Source organism: Marmota marmota, unplaced genomic scaffold, assembly GCF_001458135.2.
Source record: "Marmota marmota marmota unplaced genomic scaffold, marMar, whole genome shotgun sequence".
Classification (NCBI taxonomy): Eukaryota; Metazoa; Chordata; class Mammalia; order Rodentia; family Sciuridae; genus Marmota; species Marmota marmota.
In genome coordinates this window covers 29818909-29832086 of record NW_026000221.1, presented here as the reverse complement: position 1 = coordinate 29832086, position 13178 = coordinate 29818909, and the positions used below count along the sequence as shown (strand labels likewise).

At 33.0% G+C, this 13178-nt stretch overlaps 1 protein-coding gene across 3 annotated transcripts in view; it reads right to left on the bottom strand.

Moving 5' to 3' along the window:
• Itfg1 (integrin alpha FG-GAP repeat containing 1) overlaps positions 1-13178 on the bottom strand; it is a 220638-nt gene that overhangs the window by 138967 nt on the left and 68493 nt on the right. For all 3 annotated transcript variants that reach the window (XR_007343503.1, XM_015488770.2, XM_015488769.2), the window contains exons 6-7: positions 11069-11130; positions 4152-4233 (exon numbers count right to left, since the gene is read on the bottom strand). Coding sequence is in view for 2 of the 3 variants with exons in the window: in XM_015488770.2 (XP_015344256.1) it covers positions 4152-4233; positions 11069-11130 (144 nt within the window). In the remaining variant the exon portion in view is untranslated. The remainder of the gene's footprint in view (positions 1-4151; positions 4234-11068; positions 11131-13178) is intronic.

The following is a 13178-nucleotide window of genomic DNA, read 5'->3' as shown; positions in this document are numbered from 1 at the left end:
TGTGACTTTTGTGAGACTGAGGGCCTGCTAAACTGCTGGTTTAGCAGGCCCTCAGTGTCATCCTCTTGCACTACATTTTAGTATCTATCAATGGTTTCTGACTACCTCTTTAGCATTCCTTTTTACTATCCTTAGCCCTCTCATATATATTTCCTTTGTTGGAGGGCTCATGCAGGTCTTGACCGCTAGGCTCGTGGAGGATTCTCCAACCTGCTTTGGTTTTATTCCATTTAGATTGGCTATATAGTCTTCCAGCTCCGTTGTCTTATCATCATGATTAATATAACTATCTTAATATTCAATCTAGCTTTCTCCCCTGATTTACCTGTCTTTATGAATAGTCCTGATTTACCTGTCTTTATGAATAGTATAATCATTCTCTTAATTAGTCACACAGTGTTTTCTTTTTTATCCTCTATAGGGTCAAACCAATCCGCAAATTTACTGATTCATTCTTTGTTAAGTTTCTTATGCCTATCAGTCTATTTATTGATGTAGTTGTGGCTCAAGCTCTCACCACCTCATTCCCTGACCTGTCTCCTGACTGGTTTCCATCCTAGAAAATATCTTAAAACTGTTTCAACCTGACTCTCTTTGGAAATAAAAGGCACCTCAGAGATTTTTATAATCTTCCTTGAACTCTAATTTCATATCCAAGAAACATTACTTTATGCATATCCCTCCAGATCAAAAGATCTCAACTCAACTTTATTTCCTGAAGTTAATAAAAAAAGTTATTAACAAAGAGCTGTTTGAAATTGTTACTACTTCTCATTACTTCTACAGAATAAAATCAACATTTGTTTACCTGTTACTTACCTGATAATCCAAATGTGTTCACAGTTCATTTGTATCTTTCTACATTTTTATAGAAACTCTATTCAAGCCAAAATGTTTTTAGCATTTACTAACCATGCCATTTCACATCACTATAAATTTAGATAAACCTTAGAGATGCTTTCAAGTCCAGACCAAAATTATTTCATGAGGCTTTCCTATCCTTTCTCAGTCTAGAATGATCTATATTACCACATACTTGGGTTGAATTTTTCCTGTGGCATTAATTTCATAATTAACAATGAAATACAGTCTTTTTTTTCCTCCTATATATATCTGGCCCTCCCTCCCGTCCTCCCTCCTTCCCTGCCTCCCTCCCTCCTACCCAGCCACACTCACTTTCTCTCTTTCTTTCTTATTCTAGAGATTAAACTCAAGAGCCCTTGACAACTGAACTACATTCCCAATCCTTTTTATTTTGAGACAGGGTCTTGCTAAGTTACTTAGGGCCTCACTCAGTTGCTGAGGCTGACCTCGAATTTCAAATCCTTTTGCCTCAGCTTCTTGAATTTTATTTTTGTACATATTTGTCTTTTATCTTCCCAAATAGATTATAAATTTCTTGAGATCTTATTTGGAGATTCTAGCAGAGGAGCACAGCTATTCATGTACTCTTGACCAAAGAATGATCCATAATCCTCTTCGACAGTGCGTGCAACTTTGGAAGGGACACACATGGAGAAGTGAGGGAGGAAGAGGTCACCTGCCTAGCCAGCCAGATAAGCCAAATCAATTCTGGCCATCCACCGAGGTGACAGAAGACACAGCTAGATCGCCTTCACATCTTAGATTATAAATTCTTAAAGGCAAGGACCTTAACTTAAAAAATCTCAGCTTCCTTGCATGGTGTTCAGTAGAATATTTAAAGCATAATAGAGGCCCAATTTTTGTAATCTTACTTACAGGAGTTGATGACCTTGAGAAAATACACAACTTTTTCTAAGGGAGTTGTTAATGGAAATCAGAAGATAGAAACAATTTAACATGAGTTTAGAAAATCTCTTATAAAAATTCTAACATTTAAAAATTTATAGGGTAATAAATACCTATTTTGGTTTCTTTATTACCACTCTTGACTATTACTCTTCTGTAATTTACTACTTTACTATTAATGTAACAACAGAAAATAGGGAAAACAGGGAGTAAAAGTAAGATAACCCACTGTTTATATACCCCCCCCTTTTTAAAAAAGACAAGTAATCTTGAAATCATTGTTTGAATGGAAATACTTGGAATACTCTTCTTTGATCCAGGCTTCTTCCTGTCACCTATATCATTTATTCAAACGTGAATTTCTGAAATCATGTTGACTTCTTGGCTGTCAGTCACTTTCCTCATCTTGTTTCAAAGGGAGTGGGTGTAGTAGAAGATGAAGGGCAGAATGCAATTCACAGATGTATTCAAACATATACTTTTCATAGGAAATGCATATTTCAATATATTAATATTCATAACCTTATTCAATGCCATCTGCTTTTTTGGACTCATTAGTAGTATTTTTGGCAATCTCCAACTAAAAACACACCTTTAAAAGGCATTGTCAAGTAGTTATTAAAGGTTTACTGATACATAAAGTTGTTGAAAAGAGGGAAGAAATATTTAGATTTTTTACTTTGACTATATCCTATGTTCTGCATGTCTTAATACTAATATGTAAATGTCCACATTTATGATTATCAAAACAAAAAATTTAAATTGAACCTACTCATAATTTTTGTTACAAGCAGAACACTTTATGATATAAACACAATCATAATACATACAAGTTTATTTTGGAGGTTTTTAACTAGGGGATTAGGGGGTCAAGGAGGTCTGTGAAATCCTAGAGAATTATATAGTACATATATGCTTTTTATTTTTTCATAGAGGATCACTCTCAAAGGCATCTGTTATTAATACAGCTAACCAAATTAATCAGTAAACTTTAAAAACAATAATTTCATTGTTTTATTGACTATTTTCAATAAAAACCATAAACCAGGCTCAAGAAATTTATTCCAAACTAAAGTAATACTCAATGAAATAAAGCTAAAATACAGTTCATCATTTTCATCCTATGGAAATATCCACTATATAATATTGTCAAACCTCCTGCTTTAGCTGCCTTGTTCAGTAGTTCAGTGTATTTCCATGACACTGAACATCAAATCGATTTAATCATTCAAGTAGCAGCAACAAAAGATAGGTAAATCCAATAAAAAGATTAACATTTCTTATACTCTTGCTATGAGCTTGACTCATACTGTGTTATTTACAATAGACTTGAAGGTGGATATCATTGTCATTCTCATACTATAAGTGAGGAAACTGAGGTCTCTGGGATGGTGACATGTCATGTTTTGAGGAACAGGCTGTGGTGTTTGTTAGCAAACTGAAGGAACAACAGGATGAGAGTGAGCTAGGGACACCACCTAGGTGGTCATGTAGAAGTCTTTCCCATATAATACAAAAATCCTTTCACAGTAACTCTAACAAATGATGAAAGGAATCATATGTTTCAGAAGTTCCCAATCAATGTGAACTTGATTAACTAACTACATAGAATCTTATGAAACCTGAAATCTTAGAAATTGTTACTCCTTAGAATTAATATGTAACTAAAAGTGTTTTTAAATATTCAAGTTTTAATAGTTCAGGTTAACTTAATTTTGTTTGTTTCATATTATGGATATAGAGGTTGAATATCTATAAACTGAAAATCTGAAATGTTCCACAATCTGAAACTTCTTGAGTGCCAACATGATGCCACAAGTAGAAAATTCCACACATGAATTCATGTCATGGGTTGGCATCAAAATGCAGGCACACTAGTTACATTCTATAAAATTATTTCTAGGCTATATACATGAGGTATATATGAAATAGAAATGACCTTTATTTTCACTGAGGCCCCATTCTCAAGATATGTCATTATGCATGTGTAAATATTCTAAAATATGAAAAAATCCAAAAATATGAAACACTCCTTGTCCTAAGCATTTGGAGTAAGGAATACTCAAATGTATATATGAAAATTCATAATTCCTATTTCTAATTATAGTAATTTCTAATTATTATTCAGAAAAGTTTCAGTATATTTTCTTGTTTTGCATGTCATTCCTATAAAGAAGATCAAGTTCAAACTATTTTAAAAACATATAAGCCAAAAATTCCTCATTATCAAGGAAGTAACCATATGCCATATTGTACTTTAGAATAGGTATCTTTTAAATCTACAATAGTTCTAGAAAAAACTGAAGTTATTTGCTGTTATAAGGAATAACATGACTAAGTCAGAAATAGGGGGAAAATCTGAAAGGCAAAAACAATCTTACCAAAGTCTGCGAATGCTGACTGTCCAACTACCATCATATTTTGAGGTTTTGTAAGTATACTATGGACAGAGAAGTTCCCACCCTGTGAAAGTCAGAAAACTTTGAATTAGATCATCATAATACACTCAACTGTCAAGGGTGAAACAAAGCATTTTAAATTAAAGCATCGAAAAAAGCTAAGACTTCTGTCATATTACACCAAAATCAATCAACAATCTCCTGTCCACTTTTATCACTTATTACGAAACAAAAGAACCATTATAAGAAAGTATGAATCTGGATTACTTTTTTTTGCTATCAATTCTGGTATAATACCCTTTACCAAATCATCATCATAATTTCAAACATAATGAGTGTATTCTGTGGAAGGCAATAAAAATATATATAAGCATAAAACTACCAGTTAGGAGACTGATGTAAGTCAGATAAAGAATTTCTAAAGGTAACATAGTGGTAGAAGGAAACAGGAAATTTTAAAATCTATTTTACACACTTTATGGTAATAAAATTCAGTCAGCTATATTTAAGAAAAGCTGTTCAGATGAGAGAAGAATTCTATTGATCCATAATGGGCCAATCCAAGATCAACTTAAGTTTATGTAATAATGAAAAGTATTACAACACCTGACATTGTACTATGCTGAGTCACCTATAGTAAATAGAACTCACTAGAGACCCTTTGTTTCAATGACTTTTTCCAAAATGAAATGGTACACATCTGACTTCCAAACATAATATGCATTAAAAATTGTTTCCTGGGGCTGGGGTTGTGACTCAGCAGCAGAATGCTTGCCTAGCGCATGAGAGGTGCTGGGTTCGATCCTCAGCACCAGAGGGGAGGGAAGGGGAGAGGTGGGGAGGGGGGAGGGTGGAGGATGGGAAAGGCAGCGGAGCACAACAGACACTAGTATGGCAATTTGTAAATCAATGGATGTGTAACTGATGTGATTCTGCAATCTGTGTATGGGGTGAAGGTGGGAGTTCATAACCCACTTGAATCAAAGTGTCGAATATGATATGTCAAGAAATTTGTAATGTTTTGAACAACCCACAATAAAAAATAAAAAAATAAAACAAATTAAAAAAAAAACAAATAAATAAATAAAATAAACTTATTGTGTCCAAATACAACTAAAAAAGAATATTTAAAAAATTGTTTCCTTTCCCTTCTATTGTTTTGTTTTTAACAAAACATTGAATTTGGAATTCTGAGCTCCCGTTTTTTTTTCCCCCCTGCCTTTAGGTACTAGGATTGAACTTTGGGGTGATTTATTATGGAGCTATATCACCAGGCCTTTTTTTACTTTTATTTTCAAATTTTGAGACAGGGTCTCACTAAGTTCTAGAGTCTGGCCTCAAACTTGCAATCCCGCTACCTCAGCCTTCTGAGCTGCTTGAGTACCAAGGTGCCTGATTGAGCTCTTAATTTTATAAAGAGTTCTCTTACCACTAAAAATCTCCATTCACTGATATATTGACTTTGATTTCTAAATCGTACATAGGATGTCTATATATTTGAAAGTTTTTCCTTCTTTATTCCTCTAAGGATATTATAAATCTGAAAGTCAGTTTGTTAAGAAATCATTTCTGACCTTTACAGAGAAAGATACTGGTATAATGAAAACATGAAAATCAAATGCTTGAGCAGAAGGAATAAGATTTGTCCTGTGCCAGGCAATTTTCCAATTATTTTAACACCCCATTATCAATATACAGAAACATGTTTATCCCACCTTTATCTAAATATCTACTATACTTTTAAAATGATTTTTCTGTAGACATTTTATTTACAGAGGTGTATAAACTTCAGGTTTCCCCTTTAGTTCTTACTACATCCTAAGACTGCATTAGGGATATTGTATTAAAGTTGCTAAATTTCTTTCTTTCTTTTTCTATTTTAGAGAGAGAGAGGGGTGGGGAGAGGGGGAGGGAGGGAGGGAGAGATTTTTAAAAAATATTTTTTAGTTTTCAGTGGACACAACATCTTTATTTTATTTTTATGTGGTGCTGAGGATCGAACCCAGAGCCCTGCACATGCCAGGTGAGCGCGTTATCGTTTGAGCCACATCCCTAGCCCAAAAATTGCTAAATTTCTGACTGGTGTATTAATTGCTCTTGCATTTTAGAAAGATGACAGTACTGTGTGGATACAATATTTCTTGAAAGGCTGAAAACAACTCTCTTAAAAAAAATTAGCATTATATGAGATATGAATATCAATTGAATATATTGATAAGTGAATGAATTACTCCAGTGAAGGTCTGTGAAATTTTGTGAGTATATCCTCATGATTCATCTCTATTGAGAAACATTGACAATTATCAAGTAATAGGATCTTATGTCTAACATGCCATATTCGCAGTGAGCATTGATATAAGAAAAGCAATACTTGTTTCTAATTAATGGAGAAAGAGAACACATACTGTCCAAAGTTAAGTATATGCAGAACACATTATATATTGACATAATTGGGGGAAAGACAATAATTTAATTTAGATGAATTTTCTATCACAACCACTATTTTTCTTCATTCCAGTTGCCAGTGAAAATCTATAACTGAATCCATTCAGATTAGTGTCATTTACATATTTATTATTTGATGAAAATGATTTAATAAACTGCTTCATCCATATGTTATTGCCCTCATTAGATAACACATTTCAAAGTGGAGCATGACTATACTTAATCAAAGATGAAACTGCCATAGCTATTTAATGTAGAAGACAAACATGAGGTTTATTTTTCATTCTGAACCTATATTGAAAACAGAATAGTATGGTCGAAAGAGCATTAGACTTGAGTTTAGATGATATGGATTCCAGTCTTGCTTTCATTGATAAGTTATTATAACACTCTGGGATAGACATTTACTAATCTGCGTTTTGTTTCCTCATTATCAGAATGGGATATATGTGCTGTCTAATTGCAGGACTCTGGAAAGGGCCAAATTAACAACAGAAAAGGAAGCATTAAAAATATATATCACACAACTGGAAGTCATTTTTATAATAGCAGTCCTATACTTATGATCTGACAGAAATTTTTTTCATGGACTCACCTACTCTGTGGTTTGCCTCATTCTTTGCTATGGTGTTCCCACTGGCCTTTACTGCAGTCCAAAATTGGGCCAACTCACTAGCGGTTCTCCTAAAGCTATATCCTTATTTTTTTCTTTTGTCTATTTAGTTTCTGAAATTATTATGCAACAATTTCAGGATAGATGTTTTAGAGACACATTTCCTACTTCAACTCCTAGTTCTACTCCTTGTTAGACTTGAGGCCTGAAAAAGTTCATTCTTCTATAAGCATCAGTTGACTTAACTCCTCAATGTGTTTTTACAAGTTTTCTCCCTACCATCTCAGGGGACAAATGAGATCATCCATCTAAAGTTGCTATCATACAAAATGTATTTAGTTAACATAAACTGATATTAGTAGTGGAAATATTCTGCTACCATAACTGCCACCACCACTGAAGAAGCTAACCCACTGCTGTTGATAAGAAACACATTCTGCCATTTTCAGCTTGCATTCCAACCGTAAGTGCTATGCTGTAACAAGTATCCTTTTCATTGATGACTGTTAGTGTTCTGGCCTGAATATTTTAGCATTTAGTGTTAAAACTGCTATATTCATAATATTATAAAATGATCAGGAAGCAAAATGTATTAACTACTATGTAATCCTATCTTTATTCACGTAAAACAGTGGTTCTCAACTGGTGTGATTTTACCCCCACCTCCCTCTCTGAAAAACATTTGTCAATGTCTGCAGATATTTTTTATTGTTACAACTGGGGAAGGCTATTAGGGATACTACTAGACAACCTACAATGTAAAGGCTACCTTTCCATGACAAAGTAGCAATAATGTCAAAGTTGAAAAATTCTGAACATAACAGATGTTAAAGAGTCTGGCTTTGCCATTCTTCTTAATTCTTTTCCTATGACACTTATCTACATTTTTCCTTGAATTTCATTTTCACATTTTGAACTACTTGCTTGACATGTTTCTATTCTAAAATATTTGTTCCTACCCCAAATTAGACACTTCTTTTACTTTTTATATTTTTATAAGTCATCAGAACAAAACACAAGTCATCATTGTGTTATTGGTCATCCTTTCTTCTACTATCTGTCCTTTCTTCACCATTCCCAACACTTTAATCACTCACTTCTTTCCCAGGTTATTGTGAATCCCACCTGAGTTATCTCCCTACCTCCAGACATTCCATGACAACTGATTTGATATGAAGTTTCAAGGTTAATTGAAATAGTGAAAGCTCCATTTATCTGACCCTCAGTCTTAAATTATTTAATAGTTTCTTAAAAGACCAAATTACTTAGTTTAGAAATTGGGCTTTTAATGTTTTGTTTAAATAAATTTTTCTAATCTTACCTTCCAACATCTCTTTCATATTGAGGCCCAAACCAGCCACTTGCTACTCTCTAAATGTATCCCATGTTTCCTGTGCACTTTCTTGCCTATCTCTTCCTCTTTCTTTCTTATTTCCCGTCACTAAAATCCTATTCCTTTGTACTAGCCATTGCAAACGCCATATCCTTCTTGAAGTCTTCACTAATAATCCTGGGGAGGTCAGAAGGACATCCCTTCTGTGTTACTCCTATAGAATGAGGTTTGTACTTCTTATACCAGTCTTTATACTCATATCTCATAAGCTCTGTTTACTTCTGTGTCTTCCAGAACAGCAGTACCATGTGGTTTTACACACAGCTGACACTCTACAAGAGATTTCTTGTAGCTCTTATACTTCTACTAATCAATATAATTTTATAGGTTTGAGTTCTTTTTGGTCAGTTGGAATGCTATTGTACAGAGTTTGACCAGTTTCTCATTAAAAATGGTCATTTAAGATCTTTACTGACTTGATTATTGTTAATTGGGGTACTGACATAGATTCTATCTTTGCCCCAACTTTTGATAAGCTCTTCTGAGATCTATTTTCAGCCCAAACTTAGGCTTCCATCTCTATCCTTGTAAACTTTAGTTTTAGCAAGGATGCTACTAAGTCAATTTAGTTAGAATACCCTAGTTAAAAATCTAATCATTCTGGCCTATTTTCAGCTAGAATTCTGTTAGGGGAGTTTAGCAAAGAAATTATGCTACTCTCACAAAAATTTGTAATCTCTGCTCCTGGGATAGAAATTGTTTTTGTTGTTGTTGTTGTTGTATTTGTAAATGCAAAACCCCATTATAAGCAGTCCTCTTGAATAAAATCTCCCTTTCCATCTTCAACAAGCATCTGAATAATATTTTCCTTAACAATATTCATTGACTCAGACACACTACAGAAAGAACAATTCTTAGTCCTATTATCCATAGCCAATTTATTAATTTTCTTTAAAAACAATATTAAAGGAAAAAAATGTCCCAATCAAAATGTATTCACTTCATGAAGATTGTTTTCCTAATGAGTTGCTTCACTTGATTACCTTTAAGATGAGTCTAGGCTGAAATTTTAAATCAGATGTTTAAAAGTGCTTCATAATTTTATATACATATTCTACTTATTTGTATCGAGGCCCTTTCCCTCAGATACAAATTAATTAAATACATATCTCACTTTCTAATATCTCAAGATTCATTTGAAGTAGAAATGAAAGACCATCTGTAAACAAATATCCCCCAGCAGAGGAGTCTTAATGTAACAATCATGAAGAAAATAATAATCATATTTCTATAATCAGAAACACAAATATAAGTACATTTTTTAAAAGTAGTACACTAAATAAAGACAACCTTTTTAGGTTTAGATGTCTTTCTCACATTTCCTTGCCATGTTTAAAATAAAAAAAGGATCAATTACTTAGTTTAGAAGCAGTTAGAAGTTCTGATCTTGTCTAAATAAATTTCAAATCCCATCTTGGTTTCTGCCCATGAAGAAATGTAAGTTTTGTCCAACCCCACTGACCAGGCTCTAAGAGATGGCTAATGATCAATCTCCTTCCACAGTCTATGTTTTATCTTTGTTGGAACTGATTATTTTTATCAGTGTTTTCATAAAACCTATGAGTTTAATTTGGATGAAATAAATGATAATCAGGAGTAATTACGTGAGAAATTAAGAGATCTAAAACTAAAATTTGATTAGTGACTACTGTGTGCTGGGTACTTTACATATATTTATACATTTACATACTACATGTTTCATTTATTTTCACAAACATTTTATGAAGCAGATTTTTCCATAGAACAAAGGAAGGTATCATACTTGACCAATATGTGACAAATGTCACTGAGTTAGCCCATTTTAATTGGCCTTAAATCCTGTCTTCTATTGTGCAGTCTAAAATCAAATGTTAAGATTTTGGTGAATAAATAAAATAAATAAAATCACGCCACATCAGTTTGGGAATATTTAATCTACATCAAACTAAAAATAAAATCACGCCACATCAGATTGGGAATCTTTCATTGACAATTTAAAAAAGCAAAAACCTACTGGGAAAGACTCCTTAATCCTACCCAACTTGGCAGTAAGTTTAGTGTCTGTTGTTCTTATTTCTTTATATAAAGCCTAAAGGCAAAGAGGAAAAATAAGTCTTTTAAAAAGGATTTTCTTCATAAACCACCATGCTGAAAAATTAAATGACAGTAACTTCTTTCAACAGCTGACAGCGTAGCAGGGGTCCTGTTAACATGCACTTTAGGGTAGACTGATTGGTTTAATTGGCAGTCATGCCTAAAAACCTGCAGAGGAACTGATGCTGAATGAATCATTTCCTTCAGTAATATTCAGCAGTTTGAATGCAGCAATGCAACCAAAAGGCTCTTAAAGTTGTTCTATTTATTGTTGAAACCAACCCAACCAAGTGATTACTTTGATTTTATTTTCTAAATTGTGTGCCTTTACTGAAAACCATCATTTAAAAATGCTTCAAAGAAAAGATTTCTTACCAAATTTTCCCATATCTCAAACTGGAAGGAACTAGAGGCAGACAATGTTGTGAGGAATAAATCTAGAAGAAAAATAATACAAATGTAAATTTCTGCAGTTATACTGATGTGTACATTTGAAGGCAGGAACAAATGAATACAATTATTAATGCAATTCTACAGAAACATATTTTAAAAAGTTTGATTCTCTAAAGAAAAAAGGAGAGAGAAGAGCGGGGTGGGTAAGAAGATGATGACCTTGTATTAGTACAATTAAGGGAAATGTATTTAAAAGAAGATTTTGGTATTGGTCCTTCAAAAATTTTTTTTATTTTAAAAATAATTATTTGTAGTGTGTGTGTGTTTGTGTGTGTGTGTGCAAGAGTGCGTGTGTGGTGCTGGATATTTAACTCAGGGTCTCAATGCTAGGCAAGTGTTCTATCACTGAACTACATCCTTAGCCTCACAAAATATATATTTTAAATAATCTTTCTTGTTTTCCAGAGTATGAGGTGATATTATGATCATAATCACATTTTACATTTGTACCCTAAAAGCAACACTTCTCTATGTCATAGGCAGGTTTCAGCATCATTTTAAATAGGCATCTCAGCATCCAGAATTTTTAGTACTCATACTAAATGAGCAATATGTTATTTCAAATTTTAAGTATTAGAAAAATTGTCTTCATGAATTCCAAGTAAAGAAAGTATGGTTTATTGGAAAGTGTAAGAATTTCAATAAAACATCTTTAAAAAACAAGGTTGACAGTAGAATCAAATATCCTAATGCAAAGACCAGTTGTTCCCTACATCGATTCTAGTATTGTCATTTAGTATAATGTTTGCATAATGGCAATTAGTGATCATTAAAGGTTTTAAACTTATGAAGGGACTCACAACCATATTATAATGAAATAACTTTTTTATGATTTAAATAATGGGGCTGTGGATATGGCTCAGTGATAGAGCACTTGTCTAGCATGTGAGGCACTGTGTTCAATTCTCAGCACCACATAAAAATGAATAAACACAGGTATTGTGTCCATTAACTACCAAAAAATAAAAAAAAAATCCATTTTAAAAAATGGATTTAAATGACTTCTTAATCATTCATAGTAATGTAAAGACCATGACTATTCCAAATTTATTTTCCTTACATTAAGTATGCTTTGTAAAACTGATTCACATTTTAATGTTCTGTGTAATGTTTTATACAAATTTATGAAGTTAATTTATGTTATTATAATTATGAAGATTTACATAGAATCCCCCAAAAGCTAAGTAATTTTTTCATTTTTATAATTAATAAACTTGGAAACTCCCAATTCCAGAGACAATCATTCTTATGTGCTCATATCAAATATCTCTGCATTCACTTCCACTACTCTGGGTATGCTCTGCTTTTGGATACAGAATTATAGTCTTTATTATAAAGATGACAGGTTTCATTAGTGTCATACATATACTCCCAATGAAATGTTTACTTCCTTATTCATCTCGGAAAATCTCAAGTATAATCTGAGACTTGTAAGATGATATACCTATACCAGTTCCTCTCATTCTAAAGATTCTCCACATTGCCCTCAAATTATTTACAAGCAAAAGAATGAATTAGATCAGTTATTTTCTTCAAGACTAGAGCATCAAACCCTTCATACTGTGTGTCAGATGAAGGCTATGTTATCTATGTTTACAGGCACATTTCCTATTACTCCTCTACAAGAAGGGTGTATTCCAGATAGAACATAGTTGTCACTAGATTTTATCATATTCTTTCACATATATTTGCCTCTGTACACGCCATTCCTTTTTTTCCATATTGCCCTTCTACCTCATAGCCACCCTGTGAATTAATTATTTAAAGTAGGCTTAAATGTCCCCTTCTTTTTGCAGACCTTAACTCTCCCTAGGCATATCCCCATTGTTATTCCACTGTGGTGCCTCCCATCACAGTGATGATTATTATAATGTACTATGACATTCTGGCTTCACATTTGTCCTTCTGTAGCTTCTTGAGGCTACAAGTTTTGTTTAATTGATTTTTATATGTTTGTAGCTTCTCTGTGGTTGGAAGTAGTATGTGTTCAAGTGATTATAGAATAACTAAGAGAGGCAATATTATATATATA